The sequence below is a fragment of the Cydia splendana genome, chromosome 9 (assembly GCF_910591565.1).
Source record: "Cydia splendana chromosome 9, ilCydSple1.2, whole genome shotgun sequence".
In the NCBI taxonomy this organism is placed as follows: Eukaryota; Metazoa; Arthropoda; class Insecta; order Lepidoptera; family Tortricidae; genus Cydia; species Cydia splendana.
Window position 1 is genome coordinate 11762986 of NC_085968.1, and position 13195 is coordinate 11776180.

Genomic DNA, 13195 nt, shown 5'->3' on the forward strand with positions numbered 1-13195 from the left:
AGTAAATAAAAAATAAAATGTAGGTATTATTTGCTAATCCGTCAAGTGGACGGAAACTGACACTGGACGGTAAACTGACGCAATTACCCTATTTACCCCCTTATTCATAAACATGCTACAAACCTCAATTAGCTAATAATTGCTTGTCTTTATCTGTCATTTTGACTTATGTATTTGTAAGAAAGGGATAAAACATTTTTTAACTAAATCAGGCCCGTAAAGTTTTATGAATAAGGAGGTTGGAGTTTGAGAGGAATGTAAACTAACAGAACCTAGTGACATGTGACTTGGTAATTTGGCAAACAAGCGTAATCTTTTTGTATTTTTAGTATTACTAGCTTTTGCCTGCGACTTCGTATGTGTGGAATTAGTGACAGCAGCTAAAGTAGGTATAGCGCCTAGATAATGCTTATAGCAATCATTCAATTCGCGCATTGCTTACTTCAATTATTAGGCACAGAAAGTATATAGGGTATAGAGGCCGAAAGTCAAAGCTTTGTTAGGCAATTCTTTAAGTCTTTCAATTCCACCCCCCTTTGCACTCTCTTCAGGGATGATTTCCGACATTAAAAACTATCCTATGTCCTTCCCCTTAATGAAATACTATTTAAGGAAAAATAAAGGCTCAAATAAAATGTCCTTCCCCAGGACTCAAACTATCTCTATACCAAATTTCAACTAAATCGGTTCAGCGGCTTAAGCGTGAAGAGGTAACAGACAGACAGACAGACACAGTTTCGCCTTTATAATATTAAGTATGGATTCCATTGGCTAAATAACCAAGCCCCTTTTAAATCAATTATTATGTAAATGTTATTATACAATCTATACCCACAGTTATTAAGGCTTATATAGATACCAAATGACGAAATATACATTGATTAGATATGAAGATAAATATGTAAAAACATTCATAACACAGAATTAAAAAAATACCTGTGCTCATCACATAAATAAATGCCCTCACTGGGATTCAAACCCTTTTTTTATGGCTTTTATGGCTACCAACTTATCTAAATGGTCTCTTTGTTTGTTTTCATTCATTTATGTAACTCACTATAGGGATATCAACTTGATTTGAAATAGACCTCTCAATTCATAGTGGTTGACCTCTAAAGTTAAAAGGTTTGAAACCTTAAGATATAGCAACTTCCTGGTTGATATACGTCGCCTTAATTTGTAGATTTTTTATTGTTTATTATTATTAAATTAAATGTCGTACTATATTCTGTATACTAGATATGTAAGGCATAAGGGTGTTATAAAATAGAGACCTTACCACAATGGAATAAAGTTCAAAATTAGGTGGGAAATATATTCCCTCGGCCTGAATAAAGGCTCACGAAATATATTGTGTTTAAGTATACAGGCAGGACGCAAAAAAAAGTTTGGGCACCCCACAGCCCCTCAATCCTGATTTTGTTATACCTACATATACACAAGTTCTAGGTTGTATAGAAAGTCTTATTTACTCGGAATCTTTAGCGAACATAAAGAAAAAATAAAAATATCAGTAACAAAGTGCGTATAGGCCTAAGAATCGAACAAAGAAAACATGTATTCCACTCAAGAAATGTAAACCTCCTTGAAGTTGCTAAAACTATAAAGATTAAAGCTAGTTTTTAAGGTATACAAATATAGGAGACTGTTAAAAGTTTTTTAATATTTTTTTTTAATTCGAAACAATTGCCGCTCGTGAGCAAAATAAAATAGACGATCAATGCGCGAACGCGCCAGTCGTGCATACAGGTGGCGCGCGCGCTGACGTTTCCACCACGCCCGCAGTGTAGCCAGTTCATCGTACGCGGGAAAGTAATCGCAAATTATACAATTAGCAAAATGAATCGCGAAGCAAGGGAAAGAATAATCGCCGATACCTTTGAGAAGTATAAAATTTCTGAATGGGGAGCAAGAACGGTTAGTGTCATTCATTAGTTCATTACTGTTAATTTAAGTAAAGTTATGACAACGAAAGCTGCGCGAGTCTAATTTCAAAACAGAACTTTTTAATGATCGATACATTGTGTTAATCAAACCGGTAATTAATTAGTTATGTTAAATAACATATACGAACTTGGTTTAAAACTTATGCGACTCTGATTTAATGCAGGTTATACATACGGAATCATCACTTTCACTACGCTTCCTTTATAAAATTATATAACTTTCTTTTCTGTTGTAAACAAACTTAATTTGAGACTCGTTTGATAACGACAGCGATGAACGTAACGAATCGTGTCGTGTAGGTAATATTCTTTACCTTTTTTTTTATCTTGTAATAAAAAAAATATTTTACATAAATCACGAATGTACAACAGTGTAATTATTTTTTCTCATTCATGCAATGAAATATTGATGTTATGTTCCTTATAATAGGCTGCGAAGTATGACGTTTCAGGTGCGGCTAGGACAAAAGGTCGTTAATGGAATTTCATACACATCTTGCAGGCCTAGGCCGGCAAAGTCCTCTTTTTAGGGTTCCGTACCCAAAGGGCAAAACGGGACCCTATTACTAAGACTTCGCTGTCCGTCCGTCCGTCCGTCCGTCCGTCCGTCCGTCTGTCACCAGGCTGTATCTCACGAACCGTGATAGCTAGACAGTTGAAATTTTCACAGATGATGTATTTCTGTTGCCGCTATAACAACAAATACTAAAAACAGAATAAAATAAAGATTTAAATGGGGCTCCCATACAACAAACGTGATTTTTGACCAAAGTTAAGCAACGTCGGGAGTGGTCAGTATTTGGATGGGTGACCGTTTTTTTTTTTGCTTTTTTTTTGTTTTTTTTTTTTTGCATTATGGTACGGAACCCTTCGTGCGGGAGTCCGACTCGCACTTGCCCGGTTTTTTAATTTTCACATCACAGATATTTGTGACACAGCATCGTGGCATTCATCCATAAAAAAACTAGAGGCAGTATTTGCTTTATGGTTCGTAATGACACTCTGCCACTACGCCTATAAAAAAAAAAAACAAAAAACAATGTTTGCTATAATTTGCAGTTTTATTTGTATAAAATCAACATGAACTTAATAAATAATACATTCAATCATTTTATAATATTAAATTATAAATTTAACTACACAAATATAGATGATCAAGCAAATCTTGTCAGTAGAAAAAGGCGCGAAATTCAAAATTTCTATGTGACGATATCCTTTCGCGCCTACATTTTTCAAATTTGCCGCCTTATTCTACTGACAAGATCTGTATGACCAAGTATAAAAACATTTAAAATATTTCATCTAAACGTTAGCGGTAAAAAGGTCTACTCAAACCCGCGTAGTTATATTTTTTTTATTGTTATGGAGGTAAAGTTGAAAAATATTCATTCTGTTTTATTGGATTTATGGTGCGTTGTTGATTTTTTTACTTTAATATGAGTTCCGACGAAATAATGAAATTAATATTAATTGTAATCGTAGGTGTTGGAATTGGCAGCGTAAGCAGAATTGATTTTAATAACTTGCTGCCTCTGCCGCCAAGTCAAAGACGAAGTATGTATATGGTTGCTTATGGCAATTTTATTATTTGAGAAACTAAGAAAAATGGCTTACAGTTTATTAGAAACAGTTTTGTGGCATATTTTAAATGAATGTAACTACAAACTCGTCAACACTGTGGAAATTATACTTATTTACTCCATGCATAAAGCGCCGATGTATGTGAAACATGATATCAACATGAAAGACTATGTAAACTTATGTGACGAAAACGACAGTCAGACGGATACAAGGCGAAAAAATCATAGATACATGAAAATATACGGGTAGTAAAAATACACGACTCGTGTAAAACATACGCGTCATAATGATATAGGTACGTGTTGGTTATATTTTGGGTGTAGTTTACTTTTAGTTTTTTCTATAAGTAAATAAAACTTGTGTTTCGTGGATTTTTTATTTTATTTATTTCATTGCATGTTTGAGAAAAGCACTATACATACCTCGGCGGGAAATGGGGTTGCCCGCGCTCAGACCTATTGGGCCTCGCTTCGCTCGGCCGTCTATATGTCTTCGGCCGGCAACCCCTTTCGTCCCGGCCTCGGCAGTGTAGTAATGTACTATTATACCTATTAAGGGCCCACTGATAAACAGTGCGCCGGACGGTATCGGCCGGTCAGTTAGAACTAAATTTTGACAGTTCCGAACAACTGACAGGCCGATACCGTCCGGCGGACTGTTAATCAGTGGGCCCCTTTAGTTAGATATAAAGATAATATTGTCCAAATTTTCATGTTGCAATTTTACATCATTCTGACTGCCGCTGAAAATAATTCTCGCTATTTTTTAATACAACATACAACCCTTATTTATCATCAATATCATCATCTTCCTCGCATTGTCCCGCCATTTTGCCACGGCTTATGGGAGCCTGGGGTCCGCTTGGCAACTAATCCCAAGAATTAGCTTAGGAACAAGTTTTTACGAAAGTGACTGCAATCTGACCTTCCCACCCAGAGGGTAAAGTAGGCCTTATTGGGATTAGTCTGGTTTCCTCACGATGTTTTCCTTCACCAAAAAGCGAATAAACATACATACATAACATAAACATAATTTATTCAAAAAACACGTATTTCATGGTTACATTCATATAAAACAAAGACTTAAAAATAGTGATAGTTTACATTTGCCTGAACTAGGATTCCCTGTGTTTCAGGCGTGAAGTATGGCAAACATTGTTCAAACTAATTAATTTTCACTTACAAATATGGTAAATAATCAAATGATATTTCGTACATATTTAAGTTCCGAAAAACTCATTGGTACGAGCCGGGATTTGAACCCGCGACCTCCGGATTGCAAGTCGCATGCTCTTACCGCTAGGCCTCCAGCGTCTTTTTAAAACCTTATTTATAGGTACTTATGAAATAAATAAATTAGATTTTTTTCAAATTTATTATACCCGATACAATGCGGCAAAATAATTTTATTTCATGAATTACTCTTGATGATGTAGTGTATAATTATTTTCCATCGTATTTTCACGGAAACGTACAACTACAAACGTGTCTTGCTATTTCAGTCAGTATCGATTCAAACAGTAAACAGAGGTTAACTGACGTAGCATGACAATACGAACGTTTCCGTGAAAATAAGATGGAAAATAATTATGCGCTACATCTGTATACATAATCATTTACGCAATGTAATAGTTATAAACTGCCCATTCACTTTTTAGGGTTCCGTACCTCACAAGGAAAAAATCGGAACCCTTATACCTAGGATCACTTTGTTGTCCGCCTGTACGTATGTCTGTCAAGACCTTCTATCTCGGAAACTAAATTCTAACTCGGTTGAAATTTGGCAAGTAATATCGTTTTACACTACAAATACGAGTAAGTACTTACATACAGGGAAAAAACTCAAAACGAAAACTATAAATTTGTAAACAATTAAAAAATAAGTTAAATTTGTACGGAAACCTCGGTTTTATTAATATTGATAATTGATCCTAATGCGTCAACACTTTTGCTAAATATTTTGATACCGACACGACATATTGTCCCACCTGTATCACCTGATTAAATGTGAGGTAATATATTATTATTATTAAGCTTATTTACTTATTACCTTGAAATATGAGGATCACATCCACATGCCTAGAGTGTGCTAAATCTATTCAATTACGATATCGATATCAATTCGATGGCGCGATCATCAATTTTGTTAACAAATTATTACTTATTCAACAACAATAACTTACGCATAGCCATGAAATAAATAAATAGTGCATAACAAAGCTCATGTCATGTGTCATTAACTCATTAGTTCGTTACATTATACTTTTTACGGACATCAATCTTAATAAATTTTGTACTTTAGCACCTACTTAAGAGCGCTATTACATTTCGGCGTTGAGCGAGTTTAGGTATTTTACGCGCTGCGGCAGGCCGTGCGAGCTCAGTATGCCGATCCCTTCTACCACACTCGCACTACAATGATGGATTAAATATTCTTGATCCTTCGCGAAGCATATTGAAATCAACCATAACAACACTAACTGTACTTAACTTTTAAAGTTCTTAAACTGTTATTTGGTAAGTACGAAAATACTAAATGCAGTGCAAATGTACATAGGGGCTGTTCATAAATTACGTCATCTATTTTTGACGATTTTTGACCCCCCCCCACCCCTCAAATCATCCAAAAATCAAGCTTCGGATGAATCTGTTTCCTCCTACGTCATGTTACCATCATCCGATGTCCAGACCCCCCCCCCCCCCCCACTCCTCCCATTTGAAACGACGTAATTTATGAATAGCCCCATACTCGTACTTATGAAGGTATATTACTCGAAAGAAATTATAGGTACCTAACCTACTCGCTTATTTACATGTTTCGTCATTGCATTTGGTACCTATAGGTTGTAAAGTTTGTATCAAGAGGGTTTAAAAACGAACTGGTACTGAGGATCTGATGATGATTAAGGTGGTCACGGATACCAATCAACCATGTAGTAACATGATTAGGCTCGTTTGATTCGTCTCAACAAAATCTTTGACACTGAAGATACACAGGGTCTGATGATGGAGCTAGAAGGTGGCCACGGGTACCAGTCTATCATGTAACTAAACAACTTCGTGTTTGGGCTCGTTTGATTCGTCTCAACAAGATCTTTGACACTAGGTGATACTCAGAGTCTGATGATGGAGCTGGAAGGTGGTCACCGGTACCAATCAACCATGCAACTAAACCACTTCGTGTTTAGGCTCGTTTTATTCGTTTCAACAAGATCTTTGACACAAGATAGTACTCAAGGTCTGATGTTGGAGCCGGAAGGTGGTCACCGGTACCAATCAACCATGCAACTAAACCACTTCGTATTTAGGCACGTTTTATTCATCTCAACAAGATCTTTGACACAAGGTAGGGTCTGATGATGGAGCGCGAAGGTGGCGACGGGTACCTGTCTATCATCATCAGCTCCATAATCAGACCCTGAGTAGTATCTTGTGTCAAACATCTTATTGCGACGAATCAAACGAGCCCAAACACGAAGTGGTTCAGTTACATGGTAGACTGGTGCCCGTGGCCACAGTCCAGCTCCATCATCAGACCCTGAGTACTAACTTGTGTCAAAGATCTTGTTGCGACGAATCGAACGAAGCCAAACACGAAGTGGTTTAGTTGCATGGTTGATTGGTACCGGTGACCACCTTCCGGATCCATCATCAGACCCTCAGTACTACCTTGTGTCAAAGATCTTGTTGCGACAAATCAAACGAGCCCAAACACGAAGTGGTTCAGTTACATGGTAGACTGGTACCCGTGGCCACAGTCCAGCTCCATCATCAGACCCTGAGTACTAACTTGTGTCAAAGATCTTGTTGCGACGAATCGAACGAAGCCAAACACGAAGTGGTTTAGTTGCATGGTTGATTGGTACCGGTCACCACCTTCCGGATCCATCATCAGACCCTCAGTACTACCTTGTGTCAAAGATCTTGTTGCGACAAATCAAACGAGCCCAAACACGAAGTGGTTCAGTTACATGGTAGAATGGTACCCGTGGCCACCTTCCAGCTCCATCATCAGATCCTGAGTACTATCTTGTGTCCAAGGTCTTGTTGAGACGAATCAAACGAGCCTAAACACGAAGTGGTTTAGTTGCATGGTTGATTGGTACCGGTGACCACCTTCCGGCTCCATCATCAGACCCTGAGTATTATCTTTTGCCAAAGATCTTGTTGCGACGAATCGAACGAAGCCAAACACGAAGTGGTTTAGTTGCATGGTTGATTGGTACCGGTCACCACCTTCCGGATCCATCATCAGACCCTCAGTACTACCTTGTGTCAAAGATCTTGTTGCGACAAATCAAACGAGCCCAAACACGAAGTGGTTCAGTTACATGGTAGAATGGTACCCGTGGCCACCTTCCATCTCCATCATCAGATCCTGAGTACTATCTTGTGTCCAAGGTCTTGTTGAGACGAATCAAACGAGCCTAAACACGAAGTGGTTTAGTTGCATGGTTGATTGGTACCGGTGACCACCTTCCGGCTCCATCATCAGACCCTGAGTATTATCTTGTGCCAAAGATCTTGTTGAGACGAATCAAACGAGCCCAAACACGAAGTGGTTTAGTTGCATGGTTGATTGGTACCGGTGACCACCTTCCGGCTCCATCATCAGACCCTGAGTACTATCTTAAGTCAAAGATCTTGTTGAGACGAATAAAACGAGCCTAAACACGAAGTGGTTTAGTTGCATTGTTGATTGGTACTGGTGACCACCTTCCGGCTCCATCATCAGACCCTGAGTACTATCTTAAGTCAAAGATCTTGTTGAGCCGAATCAAACGAGCCCAAACACGAAGTGGTTTAGTTGCATGGTTGATTGGTACCGGTGACCACCTTCCGGCTCCATCATCAGACCCTGAGTACTATCTTGTGTCAAAGATCTTGTTGAGATGAATAAAACGAGCCTAAACACGAAGTGGTTTAGTTGCATGGTTGATTGGTACCGGTGACCACCTTCCGGCTCCATCATCAGACCCTGAGTACCTACTAACTTGAGTCAAATAAATACATATAGAATGTCAGGTCGTTTCAAATATTTTTAATCCTGTCCGGTAGTTTATTAAACTGTACCATTATAAATTATAATACTATAAAAACAGTGCTAGGATCAAAGTCTCTCGTTGCGGTTTACACGCACACAGTATAGCGTTTTACACGGCGCCCGCCGCACACAATGATAAAAAACCTCGTCGTCGCCGTTGAAAATGTGCGGAGCCGACCGACACACGTCCTGCCTCTACAAGCTCTGCCGCGGCACTGAGCTGGCGCAGCGCGCGTCATCGGTAATATAGAGTAGTTTTCAAAAAATTGCCAAAAAATTATAGTAGAATTTCATAAACACTAATGTATACCAACAGTATAAGCAAACGTTGCAGATTGCTTGAGTATGAAAATGACTTCGATATTAAGTAGATTTTCGTAGGAATTGACACTTGTTTCGGAGAGAAAATCGAGTTCGTTTTACTTTGATTTTCTCTTTCTCAAAGGTATGTAGGAAAAATATAGTTTGATATGCCTAAAGTACAGGGTATTAGTAATACAAAATAGCCAGGTTTAGCAAAGTAAAATTCTCAACATTTCCAAATAAGAGCTCGCCATTCAGTGCTTCACGGGGTTTTTCGGAAACGACCATCAGAAAAAAAATCATTACTAATTTAATAAGTCCTTTTTCTAATATTTACAACGATATTTATAAAGATAAGAAGACGCTTTTACTGGAACAAGTACTCATTGTTTCTAATAATGAGCGCAAAGTCCTGAATTTCGTCGACTAGTATCATCAATTTTGCATTATTTCGACTTTTCTTGTAAGAGCGCTCTTAATATAATATTTTGTATACCTACGCATGTATTAAACCAGCGGTCGGCAACCTTTTGGCAGCCAAGGGCCACATAGTAGTTAACCAAGTTGACGCGGGCCGTACTTTGTTAATATACGTGACTTTATCAGACATTGTCGTTTGGTGGTAGTTTGACAATATTACATAAAAAATAGCCAGGGGGGCTCGCGGGTCGCAAGTGAGAGGTTCGCGGGCCGCATGCGGCCCGCGGGCCGCTTGTTGCCGACCGCTGTATTAAACAATCAAGTGAACGATAAGCCTTAGCTTAATAAGTTCTTGGCAAAAAAATCATTTTTGGTACAAGCTTTTATCGCTGACTGAACTTTTCTTACGACAGACAACTAATACTCATCGAGACAATTCTATAAACCCCTAACACAATTAGGTTGCGTTGTTGCATCTCAGAGTTCCTATGGCCACCTCCTGTCTCCATCATCAGATCAGCTCGATGGTACCATAATATTGCATTGTCATCCGATTTATACATGCATGCAAAATTTCAGCTCAATCGGAAACCGGGAAGTGGATCAAATTTAACTTGCAAGATTTGATTACAGACCGACAGACAGACAACGGTCAGGTGAAACTAAATAAAAGCTTGTAAAAACCAAACACACCCTAATCGTGGTAAAATTACATAACTTTTGGTACTAACAAAATCTTCTTCTATATTTTTTTTCGTTAGCATTAATTTCAATTATTATGAGCTTTTACATTCACCGATCCCTACCCGGTGTATGTCTGTTGTCAAATCTTGTAGTGCTAGCTTTGTGATTTGCAAGCAATGCTATATATAGTATCTGTCGTCTTCAAATCAATTTGATTCAAAGATATAGACTTATGGTGGCTATGAAACGAGTTAAAGTTCACTGTTACATACCTTTTATCACCCAAACGGTCCGATTCGACTATTACAAACTTATGTAGGTATTTGATTATCTCTGGTAAATGACCTGAAATCAGAGCAAATATGATACTTAATAAACAGTTGTAAGTACATATACATCAGTGTGGAAAGATAAGTCGGGCCCTGGAGGGAAACTACCTTAAATCCTTAAGCTGGCTCATTTTACTTAAAGGAGACATTCCTTTATTTTTAAAAAGAAACAAAACTGCATTCAAAGATTTTCTAAAACTCGCTTGCCTCGCCCGAGACTCGAACCGACTAAAAATTCCAAAAAATACACACTCGCAATTTTATTCTACTAGTCGAGACATACGATATATACGAATATTTGAACTTTTAAAGCTTTTGATTCCATGATTCCGAATGTCTAAATGGCTTCCAAATAGCCCGTTAAAACGCGACGTTATTCATAGCTATTACGCTTATGACCCTTATCGTAATATTCGCAACTAATTAAGTATTAAAGTAGGTAATTAGAAAATAACATGATTTGTTATCAAACTTTAATTAACAACAATGTTCTCATTTCCAATAAAGTTACAATTGTATGTTTTTTTACTAAGTATCTAGGTATCATTAAGAGTAGGTATGAATTTATTAGGTTTTATTGCACATGCTTTGAAGTTTGAAGCTATCGAAAACGAAATTTTATGCTCTATAGTATTATATAACACTCTCAAATAGTCGACAATCAAGCCAAATCGTTAACTTTGTTCAGCAAGTTAGGTTTTTAAGAAATAAATTTGTCAAGGTCTATAATAGTCTTTCTATATGATGGGGTCCTGACGATGGGCCCCGCGAAGAATTGAGAGAACCCTTCAAATATTATGCTTGTTGATTTTTCTGACTGGTGATTTGGTTATCTGGTAGGTAGGTTATTAGGTATTTGGTCTCGGTAATCAACTTTTGATTAACTAGGCAATATAACTGCCAAACATAGACGTTTGTGTGCGTCAAAATGAGAATGTGTTAATTTTTATTCATAAATATGTGCGTGTGATGTGTCTCTTCGTGTTTCGACACATATCTTTTTGCATGTGTGAGTAATATTTTCCATGTGTTACTTCTTCACCTCCCCGCAAAATTCATCAGACATTTTTGTACATAAATTATACAACATAAGTAAGTCTATTCCAGTTGTTGAATGTTCTAAGTATTAAGTGCAGTCCACCATGCAGAATTAGAGTTAACGAGACACATCCGCATCATTCTATTCCATGCCGATTTAGTCGTATGATTATGTTATTACTAGCTCAAGCCATTTGTATTAAATATCCGCAAATCTAGTGAGGATATTTTGAGCGTAAACATACTGAAATTGTTTAAGTTACTTATCTACGATTTTTTTTTATTTGTTTATGATAGATTCACCAGTAGATAGGTGTGGTGTGGATATTTAGGTAATATTTTTTCTTGTTATATTCCCACGCCTCCATTTAAGGCACTAGGTACATAATACATATTTTACAATTGCAATGATTAATTAAAAAGATGTATTTCAATAGGGAATATTAGGCAAAGCTCTACGTAGGTGGCGTAACTAGTACACATACAGTAAACAAACATCAATGACACATCATACGTCACATGGCCTACCGTGAAACACGACAATCGAAAGTTCGGTTTCTGCCTCTCTATCACTCTTGCATATTCGAGCGATAAAGAGGCAGATAACTAAATTTCGGATTTCGCGTTTACCGGTAGGCCCTTGTTAACAAACCGTCATTGTCATTGTCATATTTTATTGTCTGTGAAAACTTGTCAAAAAAACAGTTTAAGGCACAGTATGTATAAGTTAGTCTATGAATTTACTAGAGTACTACTGCTGCACTCTGGCGGCAGAACATTGCAGTAATATCCCCTATTAATATATGCCAAAAACATATATTTTTTGGCCTGTCATCCTTCGCTCGATAGAGATCAATGTCACTTTCCGTATTTGTAAAACTGTAGCTGTAGCTATAAATTGTTCGAAAATTGGCAATCTGGTGGCTAATCAAGTTCCATGAACGCCACTGATTTACTTAATAATTTTAATTCTAACCACTACATACATGCGTATATTCTTGGCATAATTAACCAACCTCGTAACAAGTGAGCAAGTGACGTCCATACTTGCCGCAGTAATAGCCACTATTAAACACAAAATAACGCTATTATCTCACTTGTTATGAGACTGGCCGGTTTTACGTAAAGTACCTGCTTTCTCCATTTCCTATGTGAAGAGTTACGAACGAGTTCGCACGGAACATATTACCTTTTCTACACTGTATTCGCACTGTGTTCTGTGTGTGTACCAGAATATAATAGTACACGTACACAGATTTATATTTTCAGAGTAAATAGTGTCCGACCGAAACATGTTTTTTTGCCGAAACCGAAACCGAAACCGAATGTTCGGCTTTGGCTCTAGTTTCGGCCGAAACCGAAACCGAAACCGAACCTTTTGTAGATTTGTTAAAATAGTTGAAGAAATGTATAAAACCGCTTTTACACACATATTATGGGGCTGTCAACACCCAATGTCCTTGAAATTGATGTTACTTAAGCAGTTTTAAAAGAAAATTACTAGAGTTAGACCAAGATAATTCTGCAACGATTTTGATAACACACGCAGTGCAAGTGTTATTTTAAACGTCAAAACTTCTATGAAATTATGACGTATAAATAACATTTACGTCACCCTAGGCCCGTAAGTGGGATTTTCTTCCCACGGGACGGGAAGAAAATCTCACTTCCTGGCCAAGGCAAGACGTAAAACTTTATACAAACCACGGGCGGTAATTCGTAAAGCCCCAGATCGCATATTTATGGCCCTCACCTTCGGTTCGGGCCACAAACACCTGCGATCTGGAGCATTTACGAATTTACCTCCCTAGGTATGTAATGTACTATTGCACTAGTTGCACTGCTATCAAA

At 37.7% G+C, this 13195-nt stretch overlaps 2 protein-coding genes across 2 annotated transcripts in view; one reads left to right on the forward strand and one right to left on the reverse strand.

Moving 5' to 3' along the window:
* LOC134793586 (protein FAM13A) overlaps positions 1-13195 on the reverse strand; it is a 184677-nt gene that overhangs the window by 77443 nt on the left and 94039 nt on the right. The gene's annotated exons all lie outside the window — the stretch shown is intronic.
* The window catches only part of LOC134793592 (bifunctional 3'-phosphoadenosine 5'-phosphosulfate synthase), a 46080-nt gene continuing 34601 nt past the window's right edge, over positions 1717-13195 (forward strand). The window contains exon 1 of the mRNA XM_063765215.1: positions 1717-1917. Coding sequence (XP_063621285.1) covers positions 1840-1917 — 78 coding nt within the window. The 5' untranslated portion in view covers positions 1717-1839. The remainder of the gene's footprint in view (positions 1918-13195) is intronic.